This window comes from Astatotilapia calliptera, chromosome 22, assembly GCF_900246225.1.
Source record: "Astatotilapia calliptera chromosome 22, fAstCal1.2, whole genome shotgun sequence".
In the NCBI taxonomy this organism is placed as follows: Eukaryota; Metazoa; Chordata; class Actinopteri; order Cichliformes; family Cichlidae; genus Astatotilapia; species Astatotilapia calliptera.
In genome coordinates, this window is record NC_039322.1 from 19,230,440 (window position 1) to 19,257,760 (window position 27,321).

General features: G+C 41.5%; 1 protein-coding gene across 3 annotated transcripts in view; it reads left to right on the forward strand.

The window, feature by feature from the left end:
* vps50 (VPS50 subunit of EARP/GARPII complex) overlaps positions 1–27,321 on the forward strand; it is a 121,598-nt gene that overhangs the window by 62,099 nt on the left and 32,178 nt on the right. The window contains exons 14-23 of one of the 3 annotated variants that reach the window (XM_026156666.1): positions 792–883; positions 1,061–1,155; positions 5,575–5,673; positions 6,988–7,078; positions 8,129–8,314; positions 9,553–9,671; positions 11,172–11,278; positions 12,274–12,395; positions 18,676–18,753; positions 19,224–19,304. In XM_026156666.1, coding sequence (XP_026012451.1) covers positions 792–883; positions 1,061–1,155; positions 5,575–5,673; positions 6,988–7,078; positions 8,129–8,314; positions 9,553–9,671; positions 11,172–11,278; positions 12,274–12,395; positions 18,676–18,753; positions 19,224–19,304 — 1,070 coding nt within the window. Of the gene's footprint in view, positions 1–791; positions 884–1,060; positions 1,156–1,340; positions 2,012–5,574; positions 5,674–6,987; positions 7,079–8,128; positions 8,315–9,552; positions 9,672–11,171; positions 11,279–12,273; positions 12,396–18,675; positions 18,754–19,223; positions 19,305–27,321 lie in introns of those variants that run through there. The other 2 variants (XM_026156667.1, XM_026156668.1) reach the window with 2 other exon arrangements.

Genomic DNA, 27,321 nt, shown 5'->3' on the forward strand with positions numbered 1-27,321 from the left:
ATCTTTAAATCAACTATAAAAAGCTGGGTTTTCCCAATCGTTTGGTTTTATTTTACGTTAGAATAGAATTTAATGTGAAACCGAGAACTGCTCGTTTGTTGACTTACAGGCTAACTGCTCGTGGCTTTCCTAAAAATTCCCTTCAAACATGAGAGCGGCTTGAATTTAATGAAAGCAATTTTCAGCTTAGGGGAAGCATCGCTGCCGTTTCGACACGCTACAGTGTCGTTGCCACATGGTGGTCTGATCTATCTGATCGGGGAGATGAAGAAAAATGCACACAGAAAGAGAGGGTACTGACCTGATAATTGAGAAACTAGCATATCTGATGGTGTGACAGTGAACAGGGATCCAGGCCTGTATTAAGCTGTCATCCAGCTTTGTTCTCCTTGCTTCTAGGCTGCTGTCACTCTTCGCTCTCTGTTGGGAGTAACACGATCTACACTCTTGACAGATGCTGACTGTCAGCCACTACAGAAAGTCTCCCACTCTTTAGCTGACAATGAAGGACTTTTGACACCACCGTGTTCCCTTTCATATTAAAATACACCGGTGGAATTTTAATCTTTCATTTAACATAATTACCTTTTTGTGCTGGGAGTGGATTGCGATCCAGTCTTCATTGTGCAAATGCGCGTTAAAATTGCTAAATGATGCAGAGTCTTTGACTCTGAAATGACAGCCAAGCCAGAAGGTAAAGGAGGTGGATCTGAATAGAGAATTTTAATTGGTCACTGTGTGTGTGTGTTTTCGTTTTTAATTCAACTGTATGCCTTTTTGACTACCTGCAGAGGATGCTGCTGCCGCCGAGTCCGATGAGCTGGCCGTGGACCGCAGTTATGTGAAGAAGAAGTTGGAGCATGGACTGACACGAATCTGGCAGGTTTGTTGAAAAGTCTGCACCACCGTTTAAAAAACAAAGTTTTTCTGAAGCATTTCTCTTCCATTAAATTTATATTTCATTTTTTATTTTTTATTTTAATTTCTGATCCACTTGGAGCTGCCTTATCACAGGTTCTCCTCCCACAAATCACTGTGTCACTATTATTTCTCTCCACAGGATGTCCAGTTGAAAGTGAAGGCCTACATCCTGGGGACAGACATGTCGAACTTCAAATACGACGATTTCATAGTGGTACTGGATGTCATCAGCAGGTACGCCTCAGGTTTAGTGCAGACAGCCCCCCCCCCACACACACACACACACACCTCTCATCCTTTTTTTTAAGTTTTAGACTCACACTCATTCATTCTTATGCTTCCAATAATGGCAACTGTTTTTTGTTAACTATAAAGGTAATTTCTCCAAACCCGTTTCTCCAACTCCCCCTTTTTCCTAGTGTACTAAGAAGAATCATGGATATTTTTTTGGGCCTTTTTCAGTGGGGTACAGTGAAGAGTTACAGGGAAACAGAGCGTGAGAGGAGAAGACGTGTGGCAAAGGGCCGCGGGTCAGATTTAAACCCAGGTATACGGCATATGGGTGCCTGCTCTTCCCGGTGAGCTAAACCAGCGCTCAAGAATCAGAGATGTGGCTCTACAATGTTTTAATGGTGGTGTTTCCTAAATCTAGCAGTGGTATCGCAGTTACTCATCAAGCGATTGTGACGTTTTTTGCATTACGCAAGTTCTTTGTTTAGCTCCGCAGAAAAAATATATCATTGATTCATCAAGAACGATCCCCTCACATCATAGGAGAGAGACAGAAAATACGAAGCAGACTACAAAGATCATTATAAGTTAGGAAACATAAAACTAAAACTAGATCTGGAAAAACCTTTTTGTGAAACGTTTAAAAAGATTATATTAAATGGATGTGAATATAAAGGAAAGTAATGGAAAAAATAGTGGGTGTTCATATCAAATAGACAGGACATGTGTTTAGCTTTAGTCTTTTTCACTTTGGTCAAATTGGTTAACTCAGTCAGTCTGAGGAGGCTTTTTTGGATTTTCACCCCTCAGTCGTAAAAGGCTGGTGGGCTAAGATAAGATAAGATAAGATAAGATAACCTTTATTAGTCCCACACGTGGGAAATTTGTTTTGTCACAGCAGGAAGTGGACAGTGCAAAAGTTATGACGCAAAAATTAGAATACAATAAGAATAAATACAGTACACAACTGTACAGAATAGAATAAAATAATATACTATATACAGTAGAATAAAATAGAATAAAAATATACAATAAGATAAAAATAGAATACGAATGCTATATACAACTGAGTAAAAATACAACGATGCCAGAAAAGATTATTGCACTTAGTGTTATTGCACATGTGTGGATGTGTGTGTTTGTTCAGTTAAAGTCTTTGTTGTGGAGTCTGACAGCAGTGGGGAGGAAAGACCTGCGAAATCTCTCCGTCCCACACCGTGGGTGCCGCAGTCTCCCACTGAAGGAGCTGCTCAGTGCTGTCACAGTCTGCTGCATGGGGTGGGAGATGTTGTCCAACAGGGATGACAGCTTATAGTCGTCACCCTGCTGGGCGGGCGAACAGCGTGGACACAAAATAACTAATAATGAAATCTACAGAATAACTCTGGGGTCTGCAGTGTTTTGCGGCTTCTTCAGACTTTTTTGCGTGAAAAGTAACAACAGTGACATGAAACCACACACATGGTGCCTACACGTTAACCCTGCCCTAAAACTACCCCAGCACCTCTAAACACAACATCCAAAGAAAAAGCAAAAAGTGAAAGATTCCACCAACCCAGAGCTCAAGTTACTGTGTGCCAGTTCTGCATCAGAAATGCTGTTTCTGCAAGTGTTTACTGTGAGCTGATGGGTTGTTTTAGCGTTCTTATCGCTGTAAAAGCTCTTTGCTATGGCTTTCAGAAACGTTGTTAAAAGAAATATCATGTGCACGTCTTCCTGATTAGGATATGTAGAGTTGCTGTCATTGCATATCAGACACTGTTATCAAGTAAGACTGAAGTACTGTTAAGAATACAGGGAGTGCAGAATTATTAGGCAAATGAGTATTTTGTCCACATCATCCTCTTCATGCATGTTGTCTTACTCCAAGCTGTATAGGCTCGAAAGCCTACTACCAATTAAGCATATTAGGTGATGTGCATCTCTGTAATGAGAAGGGGTGTGGTCTAATGACATCAACACCCTATATCAGGTGTGCATAATTATTAGGCAACGTCCTTTCCTTTGGCAAAATGGGTCAAAAGAAGGACTTGACAGGCTCAGAAAAGTCAAAAATAGTGAGATATCTTGCAGAGGGATGCAGCAGTCTCAAAACTGCAAAGCTTCTGAAGCGTGATCATCGAACAATCAAGCGTTTCATTCAAAATAGTCAACAGGGTCGCAAGAAGCGTGTGGAAAAACCAAGGCACAAAATAACTGCCCATGAACTGAGAAAAGTCAAGCGTGCAGCTGCCAAGATGCCACTTGCCACCAGTTTGGCCATATTTCAGAGCTGCAACATCACTGGAGTGCCCAAAAGCACAAGGTGTGCAATACTCAGAGACATGGCCAAGGTAAGAAAGGCTGAAAGACGACCACCACTGAACAAGACACACAAGCTGAAACGTCAAGACTGGGCCAAGAAATATCTCAAGACTGGTTTTTCTAAGGTTTTATGGACTGATGAAATGAGAGTGAGTCTTGATGGGCCAGATGGATGGGCCCGTGGCTGGATTGGTAAAGGGCAGAGAGCTCCAGTCCGACTCAGACGCCAGCAAGGTGGAGGTGGAGTACTGGTTTGGGCTGGTATCATCAAAGATGAGCTTGTGGGGCCTTTTCGGGTTGAGGATGGAGTCAAGCTCAACTCCCAGTCCTACTGCCAGTTCCTGGAAGACACCTTCTTCAAGCAGTGGTACAGGAAGAAGTCTGCATCCTTCAAGAAAAACATGATTTTCATGCAGGACAATGCTCCATCACACGCGTCCAAGTACTCCACAGCGTGGCTGGCAAGAAAGGGTATAAAAGAAGAAAAACTAATGACATGGCCTCCTTGTTCACCTGATCTGAACCCCATTGAGAACCTGTGGTCCATCATCACATCACATCACAAGGAGGGAAAACAGTACACCTCTCTGAACAGTGTCTGGGAGGCTGTGGTTGCTGCTGCACGCAATGTTGATGGTGAACAGATCAAAACACTGACAGAATCCATGGATGGCAGGCTTTTGAGTGTCCTTGCAAAGAAAGGTGGCTATATTGGTCACTGATTTGTTTTTGTTTTGTTTTTGAATGTCAGAAATGTATATTTGTGAATGTGGAGATGTTATATTGGTGTCACTGGTGAAAATAAATAATTGAAATGGGTATATATTTGTTTTTTTGTTAAGTTGCCTAATAATTATGCACAGTAATAGTCACCTGCACACACAGATATCCCCCTAAAATAGCTAAAACTAAAAACAAACTAAAAACTACTTCCAAAAACATTCAGCTTTGATATTAATGAGTTTTTTGGGTTCATTGAGAACATGGTTGTTGTTCAATAATAAAATTATTCCTCAAAAATACAACTTGCCTAATAATTCTGCACTCCCTGTAGATTAACACATTCTTTACTTAAGGGAATAACCGGGTATAGGAATGCATGTGAAACACTGCAGTGAAACGTGTGTGATATTTTTGCTCCAGTATCATTTCTTCAGTATCTCCTCTATAAACACCTTTATTCTTGTAAAAACAACAAAATAAAATAAGGTTAAGAGTTGTTTTTTTTTATCATAGACATAACAGTACCAGTTACAATGAGTATATGCTTGCATACTTGAGATCAAATGTTTTGTAAAGTACAAATGGGGAATATTATTTGAACTGGGTGCTTTAACGGAAAATTCTGTGGTTCCACTTCTTTAGCCTCGCGCTCTCTCTTGACTCGCATGTTACAGAGTTACCAGAGCAGACATGTGTACAATGTGTCAGAGCCTCTGCTGGCTCAGCTGTCAGTCACACACACACACACACACACACACACACACACACACACACACACACAGCAGTAATCCTCCTGTGGCTTTGATACGCTAAAGGCTGTTTTTGATATTGGAAAACCCGAAGCCATGACTCCTGCAGTGAGAGATCCCAGCACCTTAGTGTTCTCTTATCATGTTAGACTTACCTTAGGTTTGTCAGCTGCCTCTAATGTAATGAGTGGCAATTGTTTTTTTTGTTTTTTTTTTAAATTAAACAAATTAACCAACAACTGGCTTAATCATGATATTCCTGACCTGCAGTTGTGGCATCTCTCTGCACACCTAGCTATAAGTGAAGTTATTTCAAAGCTCTAACCTCAAAGGTTGGCTTCAGTGGTTCATTAGGCAGCTGGTTTGTCCTCTCATTATAGACTTCATCTGATAAGATACCTACTGTAAATGAGCCATCTCATCCCTGCAGCTATCGATAAAGCTGTTGTGTTCATTGCATCTCTCGAGCCAACACGGGCTGCAGAATGCCAGTTTGTCTTAGTGCAGTCTCTTCAAACAGGAGGTTTGTTTTAACACTTCCACTCTGTCTCTGTCTTTGTCTCTAGCTCTCCTTACTTTATCTTCCTTCCCTCCTGCCACACTTTTGGATTTGTGATCAGTTTTTCCCGCCAACCTTCTCTTTCAGGTTGATGCAGGTGGGTGAGGAGTTTTGTGGCAGTAAGTCTGAGGTCCTGCAGGAGTCTATCAAACGCCAGAGTGTCAACTACTTTAAAAACTACCACAGGTAAGAAACGTCTGGGGCTTCTGTTTGATCATCATCCGAACCATGTGAAAGTTATGGCAAATGTTGGTCAAGTCTTTCAAAGCTAAACATGATGGAAAGTAGATGAAACCATTTCTTAGAAAGCAGGATATCGTTATGTGAGAGAAACCTTTGCACACGGCGATAACCACTTGCTGCCTCCAACATGCTCTATCCCAGGCGTAACCCTCTTCGGAGCTAGATGTGTAATTACATGCCAACACTCACTGAGCTGGAAGCACATTTACATCCTGATTGCATAACCTCCTGCCAAATTCATAAATATGTATAGTTTCACGCAGAAGGCTCCACATCATCTGAGGTGATTTGCATTGATCAGTGTTAAGGTCACCTGTCAAGAATCGTTGATAACGCGCTTAAATATGATTCCTCTTATAAGCGTCAGTCCTGTGACACAAATCGGGTACAGCTTTGGGTTACAGGTGGTGACATGGAGGTGTGAACATGTAACGAAAAAGCAGAAAGAGGTCAAAGAAACCCAGAGACGAAGAAGACTCGACCAAACACACACACACACCTTTACACCGTGCCATTCAGAGTGCTTTATATTTACCCTATAGCAAAGTATGTCTATGTTTCTCCGTCTGGTTCCTGCGGTAACACACCCGGTCATCAGCGGGGGTGTACTGTCAGCCTCTGGATGCAAAGCACAGACTGACATTGTCAGAGTTCAGGCATAATAAATATTTTAGAACTCCAGCATTGTTGATATCCGCATGGGGTTTTCTTTGTTTTGTTTTGTTTTTTTCGTGCTGAGCGATTGAACTAGTCTCAAGGTTTTAATGTCCTCTGATTCACAGTGGATTGAATTAAAGAAATTCAGTTGTCGAGTGGACGAGTGTGCAGTATTACAGTGAATATTCGACACTGTCTTTTGTGTTTTTTTACTTTCATACTTTAAACGCCTTAAAGAAAAGAAACAAGCAGCACTGCTGTGTTTGAAATGAACACCGCACTGACATTTCACACCGAAGGAAGGATACTGACCTAGCGGGTGAGCACCTGGGGTGGCTGCTGTGAGCTGTGATCACAGTTAGCATTGAATCGTGTTGCAAACAGCACACACAGAACTTTTCCTTCACACTTCGCATTAGTGACCTTTGCAGGCTTTATTGATGTCATTGTGTTTAAATTGGGAGCTGCTTGACTATACGGGGTTGAATTAGGTGATTAATGGACAGATGTTAATGCTTTCTGTGTCTTTCACTTTTTCTTCTTCTTGACCTTTTCCTCAGCACTGTGCTCATTCCCTTTTCTCTTTTCGCAACCCCTCAGGGCCCGACTAGAGGAGCTGAGGATGTTTCTGGAAAATGAGACGTGGGAACTGTGTCCAGTCAAGTCTAACTTTAACATAGCCCAGCTCCATGTGAGTAAGAGACACAGCACTGAGGCGAAAAGGTGAAGGGAGGGTGATTTCATTTATTCCACGGTGTCACTCACTGCTGTGAAATTTGCATGAGGATGTGAAACGCTGAATCTGCTCAGTGACGTGTGCGCGCGTGCAACCGGGTGCAAGTGCGTAAAGTTCACTGCTCATTATAAAACACAGATGAAGATCAAACGGCTGCTGACCCTTATGGGATGTATGTTAGACAGTTTTTCTCACACTCATGAGCCACAGTTAAAAAATACAACCTTTCCTATGGACTGCACATCCATCTCTGAATCTCCTATTCCACCACATCCTATTGGATTAAAATCTGGAGGCCGTCTCTGTACAGTGAACTCAATGTCACATTCAGGAAACCAGTTTGAGATGATTTGAGATGGCAAGTTAACCTGCTGGAAGCAGCCATCAGACGATGGGTACGCTGTTCATAAAGGGATGGAAATGGTCAGCAGGAATACTCAGGTAACACTGTGGCATTTAACAATGCTGAAGAAATTCCAAGATTAAGTAGAAGAAAACATTTTGCGATCTGAGTGTACAGCTCGTTGCACTTCAAAGCAACACTGATGAATGGAAAGGAACGTAAAGAAAATGAGTGCAGTGAACTCGAGTATTTTTTCATCTTTATCTTTTTTCCTTCATCTCTGTTTTGCTTATACGCACAAAACGATAAATAAGCATACCAAAGAACCCTCCTAATAAATGGACTTGCATGGGAATTTTACATGCCTTTATGGCAATGTATTACTTGGCCTTCACTACAGTATGATTTAAGCGTGCGTAGTGGAATTCCTCACAGACGTCCTGTACAGATGGTGATTTAGCTTTTGTTGTGATGCAGCCTCTTAAAACCAAGTGGTCAAAGGTACTGTGTACAAGTGACGTGTTAATTGGAGTTCTTGGCTCTGTTTTCTTTTAAATTACCTCTAACTTTATTCATTTTAAAAGTCTCATAGACTTTTCGTAGGATACTCTGATCAGTAACAATTCCCTGTGCGTCCCTGTGTCCCATCTTCTCCGATCCAGGAGTTTAAGTTTATGGGTCAGTGTCGCTCGCCTTCGGTGTCCCCGAGTAGGCAGGCCGCGTCTTTGAGCAGCTCGGCCCAGGAGGAGCTGTCCCTGTTCCAGCAGTACCAGCGAGAGGGAAACCCCTTTGAGATGCACATGGAGCACAAGGAAGAGGAGACGGAGGATGTGCTGGCATCCAATGGGGTAGGTGTTAGGAAACACACTCCATCTTGTAAAAAAAGTTAAGAATAAGTCGTGTCTGTTGAAAGTTGAAATCTGTTATAATACTGCAGTATTTTTAGGAATATGGTCATTTTGGAAAAAGTCACAAGTTAGAATTGAAACACAGAACTAGATTTGATTATAGAGCGTGCGTTTCCACCAGCTAGATAAACCCACTTACATAAGTATGCCTAATTAAGCCTGCCTATAGAGTCAAACTTCAGACGAGTTCATAAGGAGGTGAACTGATTTGAGAAATAATCAGCGTCCCTTAAGCTCTCATCACCAGGGTCATAACAAGCGTTTATTAGGGGTTTGAGGGCAGCCGTGCAAAACGTGCCATAGTCATTACAGGGCTTTGACACACTGTCTGACAAGTAATGTTAGCCATTCAATAGAAAATAAACTTGTACTTGGCTAATGATTAACCCAAGAAAAGAGTTTCATGTAATGCAGCTGTTTTTTTTTTTTCTTTGAGTTTGTTAGTGTCCAGGCCTCCGGTATAGGAATCCTTTTAATTTCTTAATACATTTTCGGGAACTGTGTTTTGTGTTAAATATAAATTAAAAGCAAAGTGCTTTTAATTTAAGTAGTGTCCCTTTTAGGAAATAACAACTATTGCCTCATGCTACAGAGGCTACTCATCTGCTCCTCCTATGGAAAACAATATTTCTCTTTCAGATTTCAGAGGTGCCCCCACACCTTTGGCTTTACTTTATGATGACATATCAACATATCTGTATAAGCCTTTGGTGTTTGGCTGTTCATAAGCGTGTAATCCTTTATATATGATGCTTGTGTTCCCTTGGCATGTAGAAAATATTGCCTTATTTCAGTAAGGTATAATCTGAACTCTCTTGTGAGAGGTGAATACATTTTGTGCCCTCCCAGCAGTATGTGAGGTATTTGAAGTGTTTATTTGTTGCTTTGTGGGTAATTTAATCACAGAGCGTTAATGCAGTTTGTTTTTATTAGCCTTCCACCATTTTTATCTTGGGGGAGTGGGTTAATACTTTGTGCTGTTTCAAAATCTCTGTGGACTCTTTGTTGCTGTGTCTTGCGACCAACAGCGCCGGCACCATTTCCCCCGTGGAGTTGGACTTTTTTCACACCTGTCTTAACACTTGTCTTCTCTCTGTTTTACCCACTTTATCTGAACTCTATCCACCGCGTTTTTACCCCTGACTTCAATCTCATCTTTCTCTTCACCGTTTCTCAAGTACGAGTCAGACGAGCTGGAGAAAAGCGTGTACCAGGATTACGACAGCGACAGCGATGTCCCAGAGGAGCTCAAGCAGGACTACGTTGATGAGCAGACGGGTGATGCTCCTCTAAAGAGGTCAGTTCCATGTCCGGCTCCGAGTGTATGCCTCAAATTTACAGACAGTCCATGAATCTTCTGTTTAATTCCACTTTTAGCTTGTTTGATAACTGGATTTATGTTTGTGCTGTCCGAAAGAGTTGTTAGATTTCAGTTCTGTTCCAGTTGTTCTGAAGACCAAAATTTAGTTTCTTGCTTGTTTTTTTTTTTTGTTGTTTTTTGTTGTTTTTTGTTTTTATATGAAAATTGAGAACATGAATTATAGTTTGTTTATCTTATCAGACACGTTGAAGACAGCTTTGGACAGCTGGTACATGGACCAGTTAACAAACAAAATAAATTTTCACTGCTAGCTGTGAAATATTCAAAAAGTGAGCACACCGATTATGTTAATTACACACACCAAACTATCTGTCTGTACTTGAGTCTTCATTTTGAAGGCATTAACCAAGTCTTCGCACCTCCAGCACCAACAATTTAAGCTAACCTCTGGCTAACCCTGCCAAGTCAGCAGTAAGCTTTTTGTATATCCATGAAAAAGTTACCTTTCCTTTCTACCTCGGCTAATGCAATGTATTGTAAAATTAGTGGCTATTTAATAATGGTGAAGGCAATTATACACTTCTCTGTTCAGTGTGTTAAAGCACTAATTTTCATTTGAAAGAGGGTTTAATTGCAGCTGGAGAAAGTTTTGTATTTTGCCTCCTTTATTATCAGGGATGCTTGAATTGGAAAGAACCTATCATTTATGCAAGCGCTAACTGTTTTAGCATTTCACAGCTTTAACAGTTTAGATGTTCCTCTCGAACTGTTTTAGCCGACCTCGTTTAGAACTGCAGCATTTTCCCTGCAGCATGATGGGGTCTTAAATTTTGCGTCACCGTTCAGCTGGGACGGTCTTTGTCGATAAGCCTGCTGTGCTCATTTTGTGTGTGTGTGATGAACTGAACTGCCAAGAACTTGCAGTAAATTAATGTTTTTAGGCAAATCTGAGAGCTGATCTAAAAAAAAAACGTTAGGATTTGCACTGGAGTCAAAACCTTGATTCATTGCAGTTTCTGTTTCCTGCCTTGTATGATGACATACAGTATTATTTTATGCTTTTTAGTTCCTCGCGTGTACTCAGCTGACATTAGTCCACGATCACTAAAATCCTTATTTCCTGTTCTTATAGGCAGGAATTACTAGTGCTTAATTATGTAATGGCTCATATAGTCGCAGAAATGAGACAGACCATGTAATGATTTCTGCCCATGTAATCATTGCTGGCTAATATGGCTTGGCGAGCTCCATGTCAGGGTCTGGTGCTTCAGGATCACCAGTTCTGAGACTTCACCACTGGGGTCCCATTTCCTGTGTTGTGAAATGGGTTCTGATTGATCAATTACAAGAACTGTGACCCACAGTGAAGGCTTTGCACCTGGCCCTATCATTTCAGGGGATTAATGATGTTGACACGTATTAGCAAGTCTCTTTTTCCTCATGGTTCTGACCTACTTTCTCTGACTCTGCCACCAGCGTACCCCGAGAAACCATGAGAACCAAGAAGAAGTCCGACTACAACCTCAATAAGACCAACGCACCAATTCTCACCAACACCACGCTCAACGTCATCCGGCTTGTTGGTGAGTCCTGGAAACACACACGCACGCACACACTCTCATTGATGACTAACCTCTGCTTGCGAGGTGTCCAGACAGTGTGTCCTCTCTGGCCTTCTGAGAGTTTCATTTATTCATCATTAAAGCCTGCGAAATACTGCAATTGGCACGCTCCACATCTGCATGACTGAACTGCACTAATAGTGGTTAACCTTCGCCCTGAGTTCCTGCCTTCTGTTTCCAAAGAACTGCTTACATGTATAAATATGTGACGTAGCTCTAAAGACATGAGAAAAGAGTCTGATGATGTACCCTCATAATGTGATTTTAGAGAGGAGGAGCTATCTTTGCTGTTTTGGCTTGACTGCGCATACAGTAAAAAAGCAAAAGAACCGTATTTTGTCACACGCTACATAATATTGATTTAGAGCCACGTGGAAAAACTTGCAGCAAGAAAAAAGACCCCCAAAGTTTGATTCCATACAATCACTTCTAATTCAGTCTCTGCTGGACTTTGATGGAGTTAGATTGCTCCCTGAGTTCTTGGTGCAGAATTTAAGGGAAAGGGTGTGAAAAATGAGAGTGTGGGAGAAATAGTGCTGCCTGGGTAGCAAAGCCAGCTAGATTGAGTTTATTTCTTCTTTTTTTTTATTCTTCCATACATCAGTTCTGAGTCAATGGTAACCTTGTTACACCCCTGTACCTCTGTAGTTATTGCCTTTATTACCTTTCTGCTGAATTAAATCCTTGCAATTTGTATGCAAATACAATATGCTCATGCTGTTGTCCTTCCCAAAAAGGATATGGTTCAACCACGATTAACTTACAGGAGTTTAACCCGTTTAATCTCCTTCAAAATTTACTCAAGTACAGCGCCATTTCATTCTGTGTAAAGTGATGCTGGGTTTCACGGTGCTAAAGAACAGTATGGATGCCCTCTGTGTCACACACAGCACTCGACACAAAGCTTCCATTGTACTCGGATCTAACTGTTACGTCTTTGTCTCCTCTCCCTAAAGGAAAGTACATGCAGATGATGAACATTTTGAAGCCAATTGCCTTTGACGTCATCCACTGCGTATCACAGCTTTTCGACTACTACCTTTACGCTGTGTACACTTTCTTTGGACGCAACGACATGGTACAGTATTCCTTCATCATCGTGGTGTTTTGTCTATCACATCGAGTGTTTATACTGAAGACTAATGAAAAAACGAACATTTGCTAGCCAATAAAAGACCCTTGAAGCAAAACCTTGTGACTCAGCCCATTTTCGATGTGGCATTTTTGCATTTATTGGCTCTGGAAAGTATTTGTACAGCAAATTTCCCGCTGGTTTAAAAAATAAAATCAGTTTAAAAAAGTTACAGACATCGATTTGATCCTCAGAAAACAACCCTAAATAAATATTTTCAACTTCTAAGAAGCACAAACACAGTGGGGGCAGTGTCTGATGTTTTTCTTATGACCGTGCACAGGAATTTGTTTATTGATGAAATCATGAACTTTGCAGTGACAAAGCCAAAAGATGATGCAGTGAACAGAAGTGGATATCTCACCAAGTTAGTCTCCTGAAGCATACCGTCCGCCCCGTTCAACTAAATTTTGCCCATGAAGAAAGATTATGACCTTCCCAGAGCCCTGATCTGAATCACTATCTACAGGATGCCATAAAGGAAAAAAAAAAGCCTGATGGTCTAGTGTGGAGGAACTAAAAGTTTTGCAAACCTTTGTGAAAGCCAGAGGTGTGGACTCGAGTCACATGACTTGGACTCGAGTCAGACTCGAGTCATTAATTTTATGACTTTAGACTTGACTTGAAAAAATGTTCTAAGACTTGTGACTTGACTTGGACTTTTACACCAATGACTTGGGACTTGAATTGGACTTGAACCGGTTTACTTGAAAAGACTTGATATTTTACCCCAAATATAAAATCTAACATGCATATTATATAGAGATTGAAAATGTGACGTCATTCACGGGTAGAACCGCAAAGGATTCTGGGAACTCGTGGCAAGCGGTACTAGCGCACGCAGGCTTTCAATTAAAATCAGTTATACAGCGATAAAAAGAAACACAAAAATGTCAAGAAGCCGTTGTATTATTAACTGCAATAGCCGGTCGCATGACAGCCACGGGAAGCCGACGGGTAAAGAGATCGGTTGTTATCGGATTACGTCGTTGAAGAGAAATTGTTCGAGCCATGTTTCCGAAGTAACAAAGAGGCGACTGGATTGCAGCCATTCAAAGACCAAATATAACGTCCCAGAACACTCCAGCTCACAGGTTAGTCTGCTCCAAGCATTTACACGAAGGTCAGTGTTTTTTAGTACTTAATACGTCATTTTCATAACATAATTGGTGATATAGGTTACAAGCAAGTCTGGCGCTGAACAGAAATTGTCGCGCTATGCTCCTTTATTTATTGTGCATAAATAGTGAATTATCCTGACACAATATTGCGTTTCGCTTCTGTTATTATGGTACACTGATAAAAACATATAGTTTTATTCACAGGATAAAACAGTTGTTTTGTATCACCAATTGCCCAGTACGATTACAGCATACAGTATTATTGTCACTGCTACATTTCTGTGATGGGTACCAGAAATTATTTCCACTACTAATTAATTACCGTTGAGCTCAAAGGTCCTATTAATAAACGGTTAACGAATGTGTATTTATGACGACGATTTGTGAGACTGGTAAACTTATGATATGTACGATAATCTTTACTTTCTACACGGTGCATTTCAAGGTCCTGTACCCATCCGTCGGTAAACTGTACCTGGGCTTGTTGCAGTGACCTGAAGTTACTAAACTTCATGAGTGTATGCACTCACAAGAACCGTATAATTATAAATATGCTAAGATGAGATAGCTGACTTCATCCAACTAGCAAATGTTTTCCAGGCTACGTTGGTGATACAGTTTTTTTTATGTGTATGATATTTTTGTCATGCGATTTTAAAGCTGGTCCTACAACCGCATCCAAGAATAACATGCAGCTTATCTCAGAACTGTCGGTGAAAATTATTCTTGGAGCTAGGTTTAATTGAGCTGCATTTTAAAGAGGTGCAATTTCACAATTTGTGTTTTCTAAGTTCACTATTTTGTCATGTGTTGAGAAAAACACAGATTTTTAAATTACATGGTCTAATATTTACATTTAGCATAACTGCAACATTATTTTTTCGTTTTTTTTTTTTAAAGACTCGAAAGGACTTGAAATTCAAAGTTTCAGACTTGTGACTTGACTCGGACTTTTACACCAGTGACTTGAGACTCGACTCTGACTTGCCTGACATTACTTGAGACTTGACTTGAGACTTGAGGATAAAGACTTGAGACTTACTTGAGACTTGCAAAACAATGACTTGGTCCCACCTCTGGTGAAAGCTATTACAAAATTGAATTGACCCCCTCCATGCCCAGATGTTGTCAAGCAGTTCTGCAAGCTGAAGGATGTCAAACTAAACTCTAATACACAATAAATCTTTAGTGGATTGTTTTGGCATGGTTTTAAACTCCGTGTCTGTAGTTTTATCATTCAATACTCTAAAGAACACCTTCTGTGGAATAAAAGATGAGCATGTGTTGTTGCCCCATCTTTCCTAAAATAAAGGTTTAAAACCAGAGGGTAATACCTGCTTGCTTGGTTAGCAAGTTAGATCTCCAAACTACACAACATGCATGCTAGTTAGTGCTTAGTACTAAATCAATGAAATGCTATAATTTTACCCACTAAAATGAAAGGATAGACTTTATGGACAGGCTGGTTAATCAGGAAGCCAGAATATTTGTCAGATAAAACCTCACAAACGTACTAAGCAGTAAATATGTTTTTAATGCTGTTAATTTTGGTTTTTGGGTTAAAATTTCAGTTCAATTCAATTCAGCTGTATTTATATAGCACAACAACAGTCAGTTCATACTGTAAACTAAAGACCCTACAATTATAAAGCAGCAATAAGATACTTTCATTTAGGTCCGATTGTGCCTGCGCTGTTTATGTACAGCAGATGAGTGATTAAAACTCAAACACTGACTGTCTCTCACTCTCTTTCCCCCCACATATTCTCCTGTTAACAGTTTTGTACTCTCGATATTTAAGACAATTAGGGCAATCGTCACTTTTTTGAAAACTTTGGAGTCGCAGCCAAGCGTCAGACTCTGTCACTTCTCTGTTTTTGTGAGAAAACTGGGAAAAAGAATCAGCACCTCCAAAGTCTGAAACCATGATCATTAACTGGAAAAAAACCCCAATACCTATCCCTGGTCAGGCAGGAATTTCTGTCGCAAGCGATGAAGTTCATTCACAAGTGATGGAGAGAGCGGAGCAGGAGAAAAAGACAAAAAGATTGACTGATGTATTATCTGCAGTGATACAGAAGCGGTATCAGTCTGTTGTACAGAAAACAGAGCTGGGTGTGAAAGCGAAGCTGTCAATTTATTGGTCGATCTCCATTCTGCCCTCACCTATGGTCTAAAAGAATGAGATCACTGATACAAGCAGCAGAGACAAGCTTCCTCTGAAGGTTAGTAGGGCTCTCTCTTAGAGATGGGACGGTGAGCTCGGTAGCTTAGAGTAGAGCTGCTACTCCTTCACATTGAAAGGTGTGTCAGTCATCTGCCATGGGGAAGATGTCCTGTGGGCAAACTCAGGATATATATCTGGGCTGGCTTGATGCTAGAAAAGACAGCTGGGGGTATCTGCTTACACTGCTGCTCCCGTGACCCAGACTCGGATAAGTGGCATAAAATTGATGGAAGTCTGTGTTGCTTAACTCACTTTTGGAGACAGACTCAAGAGGCCACTCCAGGAACTGCATTTATTTTTGGCGCTTCCACGGTTGCCTCATTGACTGCTGTTTTCTGATTGTTCCGGATGCATCTGAATGTCTTTCCCAATAATGGCAAATTTAAAAAAAAAAAAAAAAAGCTCCATAAAAGATGAAACAGGGAAAAGCTGGGGGAAAAAAGTATAATCTTGTGAGTTAAGTAAACCTCATAAGTAATCAAGAATTTTTGTTTTTGCTCATTGTAATGCCGACTGCGTCTGCGGTCGCAGCGTAGATGTTCTGTTGTTGTGAAATTACCTTCATACTCATTTCCAAAGCTCCAGAATATAACTTCTTGACACAAATTGCTTAATATTACTTCTGCTGCATCAGTAGTAAGGTGCTTTATGGAGATTGCCTGCATTTATTATTTCTTTTTTTTAAATGTTTATTAGATGATATACAGTGAGATGTGAAATAACCACCGCTTCCATCTTTTCTCATTACTGTCTGTCTCACAGTAAAAATTCAAGCTGAACGATAGGATGCAGTCTGCGAGCCCGGTCCCTCCACTCAATCTAAAGGCTATTATGTCATTTATACTGTGCCTCACAAAGAAAGAAGAAAACAGCATTTGTGTCAGTATCACCCTCAGGGATGCAATAATGATGGCAACAAAATGACTTCTATCCCGTTGAGGTGGAAGAGATAACGGGGATGAAAGCTCCACGGGGGCCCCTCCAACTCGGATTATTGGCGTGCGTGCGTGTGTGTGTCAAGGAGAAATGAGGAAAGGTTGAGAGTTGATAAGTTGTCAGTGGGTCACTGTCACCGATGCAGAATATGTCAGCCTCTCAGTATCATTGCCTACCTTGTCTTTAAGCGTATATCATTTTTTTGTTGCTTAAGCCGGCTCCTTCAGCCATTTCTTTCTACCGTCTACATTCCCAAAAGCTTAATCTAATTTTTCTTCTTCATGCTTGTTACTCTCACCATCTTCCCGTGTCATTTTCACTCTCTGTTTGCATCACTCTGTAACTTTTACCACCACTATTTATCCACCGCATCCACTCTAGACCTCAAAGTGTCACTTCATGAACCCAGCCGTTTTCATTAATGGTCTCACTTGAAGAGCCACCGACAGCTAAATGCTAATGTCCCCATGAATCTTTAAAAAGCTCCTGGAAATTGCTAGTCACATACGCTGGCGTTTTGACCTATAGGCTCTGCTCTCCTTACACAGCTGGAATCAAGATGGGCCTGCTTGACTCCCCCACTTGAAGAGTAATGTGTGGCATTAATATTCAAAAGGGTAAATACACTCATTATCTGCGTGTGTTTGCCTTGTTAAGGCAAGCCGCGCTTTTGACGGTGTCACACATGCTAAAGATGTATTATGCGCCCTGCTCGCAGATTCTCCGTCGTCAATAGTAGCCGGGTTTTCTGCTCCAGGGGCTGTGACAGGCAGATTTGCTAACACAGTTTTGAGAAAAGTGATTAATGTTTGAAAATTGTAGAAAGCTGAACCTCAAGGGGGGGGGGGAAATCTTCGGTTTTAGCTCTGGGAAGACGCCGTGGAGGGCTATAGTACGAAAAGGGCAAAAAGAGGTGTGAATTGAAAGATGGAAGGCAAATGGAGACAACAGAATATTTTCATTTTGAGTAACGATGGCAGAAATGGTCGGGGGTAAAGGCTGCCTACTGAAATGAAAAAGGGGTTCACTCTCAACTCCTAGCTGCCACTCGTACTGGATGTTATTTATCTTGTGCAGCAGTACAGACTCTCACCTGTGGCCTACAATAAAACCAAACGACGCCCGACTGCACCAGAATCTTCAAAACTGAAGCCAAAAAAAAAACCTACATCCCAAAAACTGTCACTTCTACTTCCTCCTACCTAAACAATGGTCACTGAACAGCCTCTGCCAAACAGCATGTATCTCAAACCCACGCTGACATCGACAACTACTAGATGTGTGTTTTTCCTCCTGATGCCCTTCCATGTGTTTAAAAGTTTCTAAAAGCAATATGAACAACCTGAGAGCTTTTTAAAGTCTGTCACTGACTATCAAGGTCAGGGATGCCACACACATACAACCGGCTTTGATTTCAGTTGGGCCAAAAGCAGTGAAACTGCCCTTTCTGTCAATGTAAAGATTTTTAACTAGACATTTCATCCCATTTAATATGTGAAAAAGAAGTTCAGTTTCAACAAAACGTCTCATTGAGTTTTTATACAAGGCGGTCTGTGAACATTTGGTCTGTTGGTATTTGTAGCTTAAACAAAAAGCAAGAAGGACACACACAGCAGTGACACTTAATTCTAAGATGTTACTAAACTGAGAGAGATTAAAGGGGCATCGGGTTTTCACAATGCCACCTCTCTGCATGTTCAGCTGCTACACACTACAAACTGATGAGTCCTGGTTTACTAAGCTCCTGCTGGTCATAAATGGAAAACTTAAAAAGTTTGTGAACAGAAAAATTCCACTTACTACTTCATTTAATCGAATTATGTTTGTTTGCTTTCATATTTCTGTTTTTTTTTTCTAGTTGTGTTTTCTTCTTCCAGAGTCTTTAATTTGAAGCTTTTGCTTTTTGTTTTTCCTTTCTTGCTATCCGTTCGTCATCCGTAAGCCCGTCCCAAGCCCATCTTTGCAAGCTCACGGCAGCAGAGAGGCGGGCACCGCCAGGGTTGTGGGCCCTGCCTGCTTGGTAAGAGGCACAACCTGAAGTGTTCCGACTACTTCACGGTTGTGCTGCTTAGAGAATCCAGCATGCGTGGTGTGGTTGTTTTCCAGCCCTTAAGATGTGCGCGATTTGCTTTCACAGGCGACATCGAGCACATCTCGGAGTGATTTCAGAAGCATTTGCATTGAGGTTTCTTCGCTTTCACCCTCTCCGCTTCGTTTTTCTCTGAGCTCTGTCTGTCACCTTCTGTTGTCAGCGTGATTGTCTGATTGTTGATGTTGGTTCTTCCCAGCTGCTCCTCCCTCTTTAGGATTAGAGTTGGCTAGAAGCAGAAAGCGAAGTCTCTTTTGTCTCTGACTACGTGAGATGAGAGCAGATGTCCCGGTGTGAGCGTGATTTTTACACTCTGTTGAAGTGTGTGTTCTTATAGAGGGAAGATTTTTGTGCACATTTCAAACACTCATTCTGTGTGTGTGTCTGTGTCTATTCTACAGTATGAGTCATCAGGTCTGGGCCTTATCAGCAGCAGACTGAGAACCACACTGAACCGGATCCAGGAGAGCCTCATTGATATGGTAAGACTGCGTCTCGCTCTTCCTCTTTCACCTTCTCTTCTGTTCACTCTTTTACCAGCGTGCATTATCTCATTGTCTGTCTCATTTTCTGACACAAACACACCATCTCACGCCTCTGTCCTCCCATCCTTATGCACCTCTTTCCTCTTAATGTCGCTCCTCTCACTTTTTGGCCATCCATTCTGTCCGTACTGACCATGCTGTACGTGTGGTCTCATTGTTTAGAGAGCCCACAGCCGGTGTCACAACATGCATTATGGGTCATCATTATCTGGCCGGTGGTCACTCAGACTCGTGTACACCTCCCTCTGTTTAAATGGGCAGGCCAGGGTGGATATGTGTGTTATTCCATTAGGGCTCTCTAGCGCTGCTCCTCACTGTGATATTACATAGTGACAATTAGTGTGGTGCTGTCCACCTTTTGCCTGATAATGTGTCTTTCTGCAGTCTGTCTCTCCTGTTACATGATCATACAACTGTCATCTCTTGCTTCTGCCTTTTATTTGCATGCCTTTCGTGGCCTATTTTGCATTATCATAGCAAGAAACCCTACAATCCCGTGTGAGCGTGCATTTGGTGGTGGTGGAGAGAAGAAACTCCCTTTGCAGTGGACCAAATCTCCAGCAGGATGAGGCTTAGGGAAAGGCAACCATCTGCCTCAACTCATTAGCATTAGAGGAAAACTAAGAGGCAAAGACCGAAGAGAAACAACAAACTAAATAACTATAAACTCCCTTCAGGCTGGTAGGGACAGTAACCACAGATAAGGATCATGTTGCTCCTGAGGCACAGATACTGATGGAAAACACACAGAGAGCAAGGACGGAGAAGGAAAAAGCCCAAACTGCAGGAGAGAGAAAGACTGAACGCTAATGAAGTGCAATAGTCACATATGAATGTATGCAGAGCAAAGTAGAGGAGATGTGTTCAGTACTTCATGATATTTTGTCTAGCAGCCTAAACAGCAAAGCTAAAGGAAGGTTCTAGGTCACTTGAGCAAACCTTTACTGTAGGCCTCATCGTAAAGTTATACACCCAAGGTGTCTGCCAGCTAAACCCAAAGTGGGAACTTCTTCCACGGGAGTGGAGCCTGATCACTGACAGCTCTGCCTCCCACTGTGCTTTTGGAGTTACTCAAGTAACAACGAGTAAGCGTCATGTCAGGTGTGATGTAGCTACAGGCAGCTACTTGTTAGTAGGTGTTAGTAAGTGTGTATTTAGGTAAAGAAATACAGATTTCTTACCTTACCTGGTAATCTGTGTTTGTGAATAAGCTGAGGATACAACTTTCTGTTCTTTACCCTGCTTGGTTTCCGTTTGCAGTCTGCTTCTAGTACAAGTGCTATAAATCATTTGCTTTGGAGAAAGCTTTCGTTGCATGCTGGTAAATGGGGAAAGCAACGGCTGTCGTGTCAGGATTTTGTTTTGAAAAATAACTTTAAATCTTTCCACCTTTGTGAACTGTGGTTGTTGCACCGAAACAGGAAGGTTTGGACTGAATATACATCGAAAGCCCAAGAATATTGGCACTTTTCTCTTTTTCACTTTCCTCTTCTTTTTTTCTCTTCCCTCAACAGTTAGCAGCACATTATTGCTTTGTTTTACAAAACCCCATAATGGCAATTTTCTTGCTACTTGCTTGTAGTCTCTATAGCTTCACAGTTTGGAGGTGGTCTGACGAGAAGAAGAAAACAAAAAGCAATAAACAGAGTTATGAATCATGAAGGCGGAGGAAAGAATAAAGATCTAAACTTTAAATGTTGTATGCTGCTGCATGTTTTCTCCCTTCAGGGGGCCCAATAGTGACTATTTACACCTGAGTACTTTTCTGAGTAAACTGTGAGCTGTTTTCCAATATCAGACAGGCCTGCGGGTGATGTGTTCACTTTTTCAGCTGATCAAATGGACGCAGATAAACAGACAAACTGAAAGCAGAGAGATAAAGAGAACAAAAAGAACTGAGTCGAATTGCACTGAGGCATTTCTGTTTCTGTGAGCCCACGAGTCCTCTCAGAAGACAGAAGCGTGCTAACCCGAAAGCACACGGATGCGCATTCATATTTCAAATAAGCAAAATCATATCACTTTGCCCCCTGATTAAGAGCCATTTCCAACCACCTTGGAGGAGCGATGCAGTCTGGCTTTGTAACTTCCCATCCTTTCTCCAGTGTAGTGGCAAATGCTTTCAGCCCATCTTGTCTCATGCAAAGCTATTTTAGCTCATCTTAATAAATCATCTAATGTTGGGAAAATGCCCTATATTCCAAACTAACACAGCACTCCCTATTTTGTCTCTTTTTTTCGTCCTTGTCTTGCTCTCCTTTTACTCTTCTGTGTTTTACATCATGACCTACTCACATAAATCTCGCAGAAGCTTGTTCTCTTAGATGAGGCGGACTATAAATCCTTCTCTATCTTGTTTTTTAAAGATTGGTAACCTAACCGCACAGTGAACATGCTGATGTATTTCTACAGAGTACAGAAACTATTCTACCTGCATACAGATACATAAACTGACACACTCCAGAGATCGTGACAGGGAAGACCTCATTTGTAAACACATTATAAAGTTAATTGCACACTGCATGTCAATTGAGCTGCTGAATCCTTGCGGTTTTGTTCACCTGATTTGCCATCGCAACTGTCTGATTCCAAAACCAATGTGCTCGTAATGACACAGAGTCCCATATGAGCACCAGCGAGATTCCATCTCATCTGGTCTCAGGTACAGCGTGCCTTCGGTTTAAATTAGGACTCCACTGGGAAAGTAAAAGATCACCTCTTAGTTTATGTTCCATTTCTCTACCTCTCATATTCTTGATTACCTCTCTGAAACCCTGTCGGGTAGCTTGGCTCTGACACTTTTTGTTTCAAGTCCACTCACTGTGGACTTTCACTATTTTGTTTAAAGTGTTTGAAAGGTTGGGCGGCTAGGGAGCATGAGTGGGAGGGATGTGTTGCTGTATTACACAAAACAGTTGTTACATAATGTTTAATCACACGCACGGTCTATTTCATTGAAATGGAATTGGATGCTGTGTAGAATTATCAATTCACCTCCTTTGGTGATACTGCTTGGGGCAGGTTAGACGACTTTGCCATATCAGAATAATGTCATGAACCCCATCAGTAGCCATATTATCGCTGCCAGAAGGTTCAGCTGTGACAGCTGTTGACAGCCGTTGCTGCAGGCAACGTTGTGAGGAGAGCTGACGAAGGCTTGCCTTTTGCAACGAAATGATGGGAAAGCCACCTCCGGGTTGACTAACCTTTTACTTATCTCCCTACGCAAACCAACAGTACTTCATCTTTCAATCAGTCCGCTGGTTTATCGCACTTATTTGTGCAACTGTTTCGCCGTCACGTCTTTCAATTTTTATCATTCCATCTCATCTGTTTGTCCTGTCACCTCCTTCTCTTTAGCAGCTGTGCACCAGAGATTACATGCCTCTCAGCTCTCAGCACAAACAACTGCTTGTTGTCCTGCAGTTTATTGGTGCTTCTGAGTGAGTATACACTGCTCACATCGATCCAGGGATGAAGAAAAGATCATACAGCTCGAAAATTATTTCCCTTTTTTCCCCGTTCGATTTCTACCATCTACCCTCAGTCGTGATACATTGATTAGATATGTCTTTGCGCGCCCATAAGCTTGATCATGGGGTTTTCGTCTTTCGAGTACAGTGGGACGATGGCTTTTTTGGGCTTGGCACTGAAACTACAATGAGAAGTCGGGTCATTTCTGTGTTGGCACCACGAATCTGACATTAGCTTGCTTGTAGAAATGTACCTAAAAAAGCTGCACTGACTAGCACCTGCTTGTTATTTTCAGCCAATATTAGCCAATATTTTCAGATCTCTCCATATCAAACATATATAGCAGCTGATAAATACAACTTTAAAAAAATAAAAGAAGAGTGAAAAAGACCCTTTAACAAAATTATAAGTGTTGGTGTTGCATAATTTGTCCACCAGAGAGCACTCTGGAGCCTCCCTGTTAGCATGTGGACTACGTCAAACACAACAGTCAGCTGATCCGTACAGAATAAATAACAACAGATAAAACATGTTTGGGAGATCTGTTTATACTTCCTGTGTCTGGAAGAACTAAAAGTATTGGCCTATGTATCGGAATATCGATGTTTTGGGTCACCAAATATCGGTATCAGTATCAGTCTTAAGACACAAAACGAGAAAACATTCAGAACTTCAACAAGCAAATGATCACGTCTACAGATTTATAGTACTACTGTCACAAAGGTGTTTATACAGCACTGAATGCTTTCCACTCACTTCTCAGACTTCATATGTGTCTCCCAGCATCACAGTGATAACCCCTAAGCTCGTGTTGTTTTTGTGGTTTTTTATACTGGCTTGGCACAGTCAACACTTGCAAGTTATATGTCATGAAAAGCACATGCGCACACACACACACACACACACACACACACACACACACACACACACACACACACACACACACACACACACAAACAAACGACATTTCTTTTTCACCCATACACACACAGAGACTGCACGCTGAACGCACTCATTAGTTGTGCGTCGCTCACGAGGGCATGTCATTGTCCGTGCTGGCCTCTCTGTCGCAGCCTGCTGTCTCGCACTGTTAATGATGCAACAATCCAAGGGGGAGTGCCATGTGACAAAGATTATAGATCACTATTAAGCACCATGGTGTTCCTGTTTATACTGTAGCTGTCAAGATATTGCAAGAATTGATGTTTTCTTGGAGTTTTAGTTGAACATGCGCACACACACAAACACACACACTTTATTGATAGGCCCAGCTGCAGGTCATGCTCCTCCGCTGCAATGAGGAGACAGTATATCCCCCCGGATACAGTAACACAGATTCCTGTCTAAAACGTCTCGTCAGCTTCTGCCAAAGCGTCATCACATCTCCCACTGTGACGCACAACTCGATAAACAACATTATGCACTTCGGTTGAAATCTTTTGATTTATATGCTGCATTATCTTTACTCCCAACACCAAGCGCCGCGCATTTTATTTTGGTTTCAGTCGAACTATTAGGATTTTCCTTATTTTTTTTTGTCATATGTGTTATTAGGATAGTGGATGCTCATATTAAATATGGCCAAAGTTTCAAATGATGAGATTAGCATATGTACAAGTAATCCCTGTGAGCTCAAGGGTCTGGTTTCAGACTGCTCAGAAACCTCATTTTCAGTCAGGTTTTACTAGCCTTGACTCTTTGTATGATAACAGTGAGCAGATATATGTAATAACGTCAAATTCCTACCCACTGCTTTTCAAACCTTTCATTTGCGAGGGGCAGCCAATCAAAGCAAAGCTGGTTCAAAGAGAGGGTAGGCTCAACAGGAGGAGAACTAATTGTTTCAGTCAATAGATAACTAAGACCCAGTATAGACAAATGAGGCTTATTACAAGTCATAAATCACATAAAGCTACTGTAATAGAGTTGAAGAGTGTGGACCTGGAAATAGGCATAATATTCATGTCTAGTTTTCTAAGCCAAAGCGTGTCAAGCAAAAGCCTTTTCTTCCTGTAAGATGGTTGTTTTGCCATCCCAAAGAAGGTGAAGAGACCAGCAGCTGTGGGAAAAGAAGTTCTCAAAGATGGGCTTGGAGAGGATGGGCGGTGTCACACAAAATAAATTAAAGCCCTAATTCCATTTGACATTCATCTAATGAGAACCAAATTTCTAGTATTAGAGTGACAAAGAGGTGCAATAGGATCCACTTGACAGTAATTGCCTGGTAGACAGTCCGTTCCACTTGGCCATAAATCTCTATGGAATGGATTGGAGAGGAGTGAGCAGTCAATCACGATAGATTGAGACACTTGAACTGAGAGATCACTTTTCCACTCCCAGCGTGACGCTTCTTCCACGACAAGTGTTATTACATATTTACAAAGTTGTCAGAGTGTGCTGTACCATTCGGTTTATTATTTTTTTCCCCAGGGGAATATTATTTAAAAGTTTAAGTTTGTCTTTTTTACCAGTTAGCTTTGATCAGCTGAACGGCTGGGAAGCTAAACTTGCCAAACCTGCTGTTTGTTTCAAAAACCCAAAGGCAAGACTGTCCAGTCCAGGGTTGTGTGGGGACTGGATACTATCCAAGCTGTCACACGCTCTCGCCAGTCCATGACAGAGTAAACGCAAACAGGCAGACAAGCACACACCCTACAGCCAATTTAGGAAGTTGAACTAACATGCATGTCTTCAGACTCTGGGAGAAAACCGGAGTAACTGGAGTGATCTCCTGCACAGGAAGTCCACGCAAACTCCACACAGAAAAGCCCCAGCTGAGTGGACGATTCCAACCCAGGATTTTCTTGCTGTGAGATGACAGTGTTGACCATTCAAGTGTGAAGATATTGTAGGGACGTGTAACAGGGACGTAAATGTTTGGGGGTTTTATATTTGTTTTTCTTCAGTGAGAAGGTCGTCTTCTCAGACGTCTGCAGCTGTGGACACACAGCGCCTCCAATACCCACCGCAAAATTAGCTCAGACTGCTAACCAAAATTATGCTACTTAATAAATCACCCAATGGACATGCAGGGAAACCTAATAATCAAATAGATTATCCACCAGAGGTGGGCCGTGATCCAGAATACCAGAGAATTTGTTGAGCCATGTGAAATCCTTTGCCTGCAGTGCTGGCTGTGGCTGTTTAGAAGAAACAAGGAAGCCAGCAGCTATTGTTTGTTTCTGTGCTGCACAATTGCAGTAGGGTTGCTTGGAAACTGAAGCACTCGGGTGATTTTGCGTTCAATAGTAAGGGTGCTATGTTAAGTTGGAATTGCAAATATGAGATAAGAGGAGGCTGGCAAAATGTTTCCCCTGGCAGAACGCAGTATTTTTCAGAGAAGAACAGTTCATCCTGATCGATAGAAGGCTTTAGTGGCACTTGACCCTGAAAGACGTTTTAGAAATAGCGTAATATATCCCATGGGGATATCATAAGACAGCAGAATCTCACACTCACAAGCATATGTCGATACAATTGTCTGTCATCATTAAGGATTGTATTCAGCTGGTTAAATATCTTAGCCCTCTCATCTTTGATCTGTAAGTGGAAAAACACCAGGGATCGACAGCCTTCCAGCTTCTCCCGCATCCCTGATTTTCTGTATTAGTCAAAACTTTGCTTCTTATCTGATTTGAATTCCCTCCCCGGATATTCAGTTTTAGAAGCTGTCTCGTCATTGCTCAGTTTCATTGCACAACGGCGCCTGGCTTTGATGCTTGATGTCTTCATATTTAATGATGCTGTTGGTCCACATGGGGAAACAATTAGGATGTCAATGCCTCGCAGGCAGAAACAAAACTTGTTTTGCCGTTTGTCTCTGCAGAGAATACTCCGGTCCTCGAGGACGGTGGACATTTAGGCAAGCTGCTCTTTCTCAACTACTGGATGTTAGCAAAGTTCACATTATCATCATCATAACTGACATTTACATTGGTTTCAGCAATGGGAGAATTTTCTGTCTTTTTTTGTACTTTTGCAAGAAATACTATGGTAAAAAAACATTTGCAATTACTTGGATTTTAATGTCAGTACAGAATTTAAACTTCATGTATATTTATTTATTATTTACAAAGAACATATTGAATGCTGTGGAGTTTGTTTGTTTTTCTTTTTTTTTGAAAAATTATACTAATTTTGAAGTCTATCTGAAGAAGAGATATATTACACAGTACCAAGGCACAATAATAAATAAAACTGGATTCTGCAGTATTGCACTGTTGATTATTTTCATGTGTTTATACAGCCCAGCACCTGCTCTGCTCTTTTGGTGTGCATGAGAACTCTGGAGACAAACGGCTGCTTATTGTAGGAGTTCAGTTCAAATTGTAAGATGGTCTTGCTTTCAGAACGGAAAGTGGAGCTCTCATTGTTCTTCCAGGGAAAGTAGTAAAAGTCCTGAATTTCTTCCATCTGTGTTGTTGTGAAATGATGAATACTCAGGTCTCCAGTTTTGTGCATCTTAGTCTTCAGTAATAGG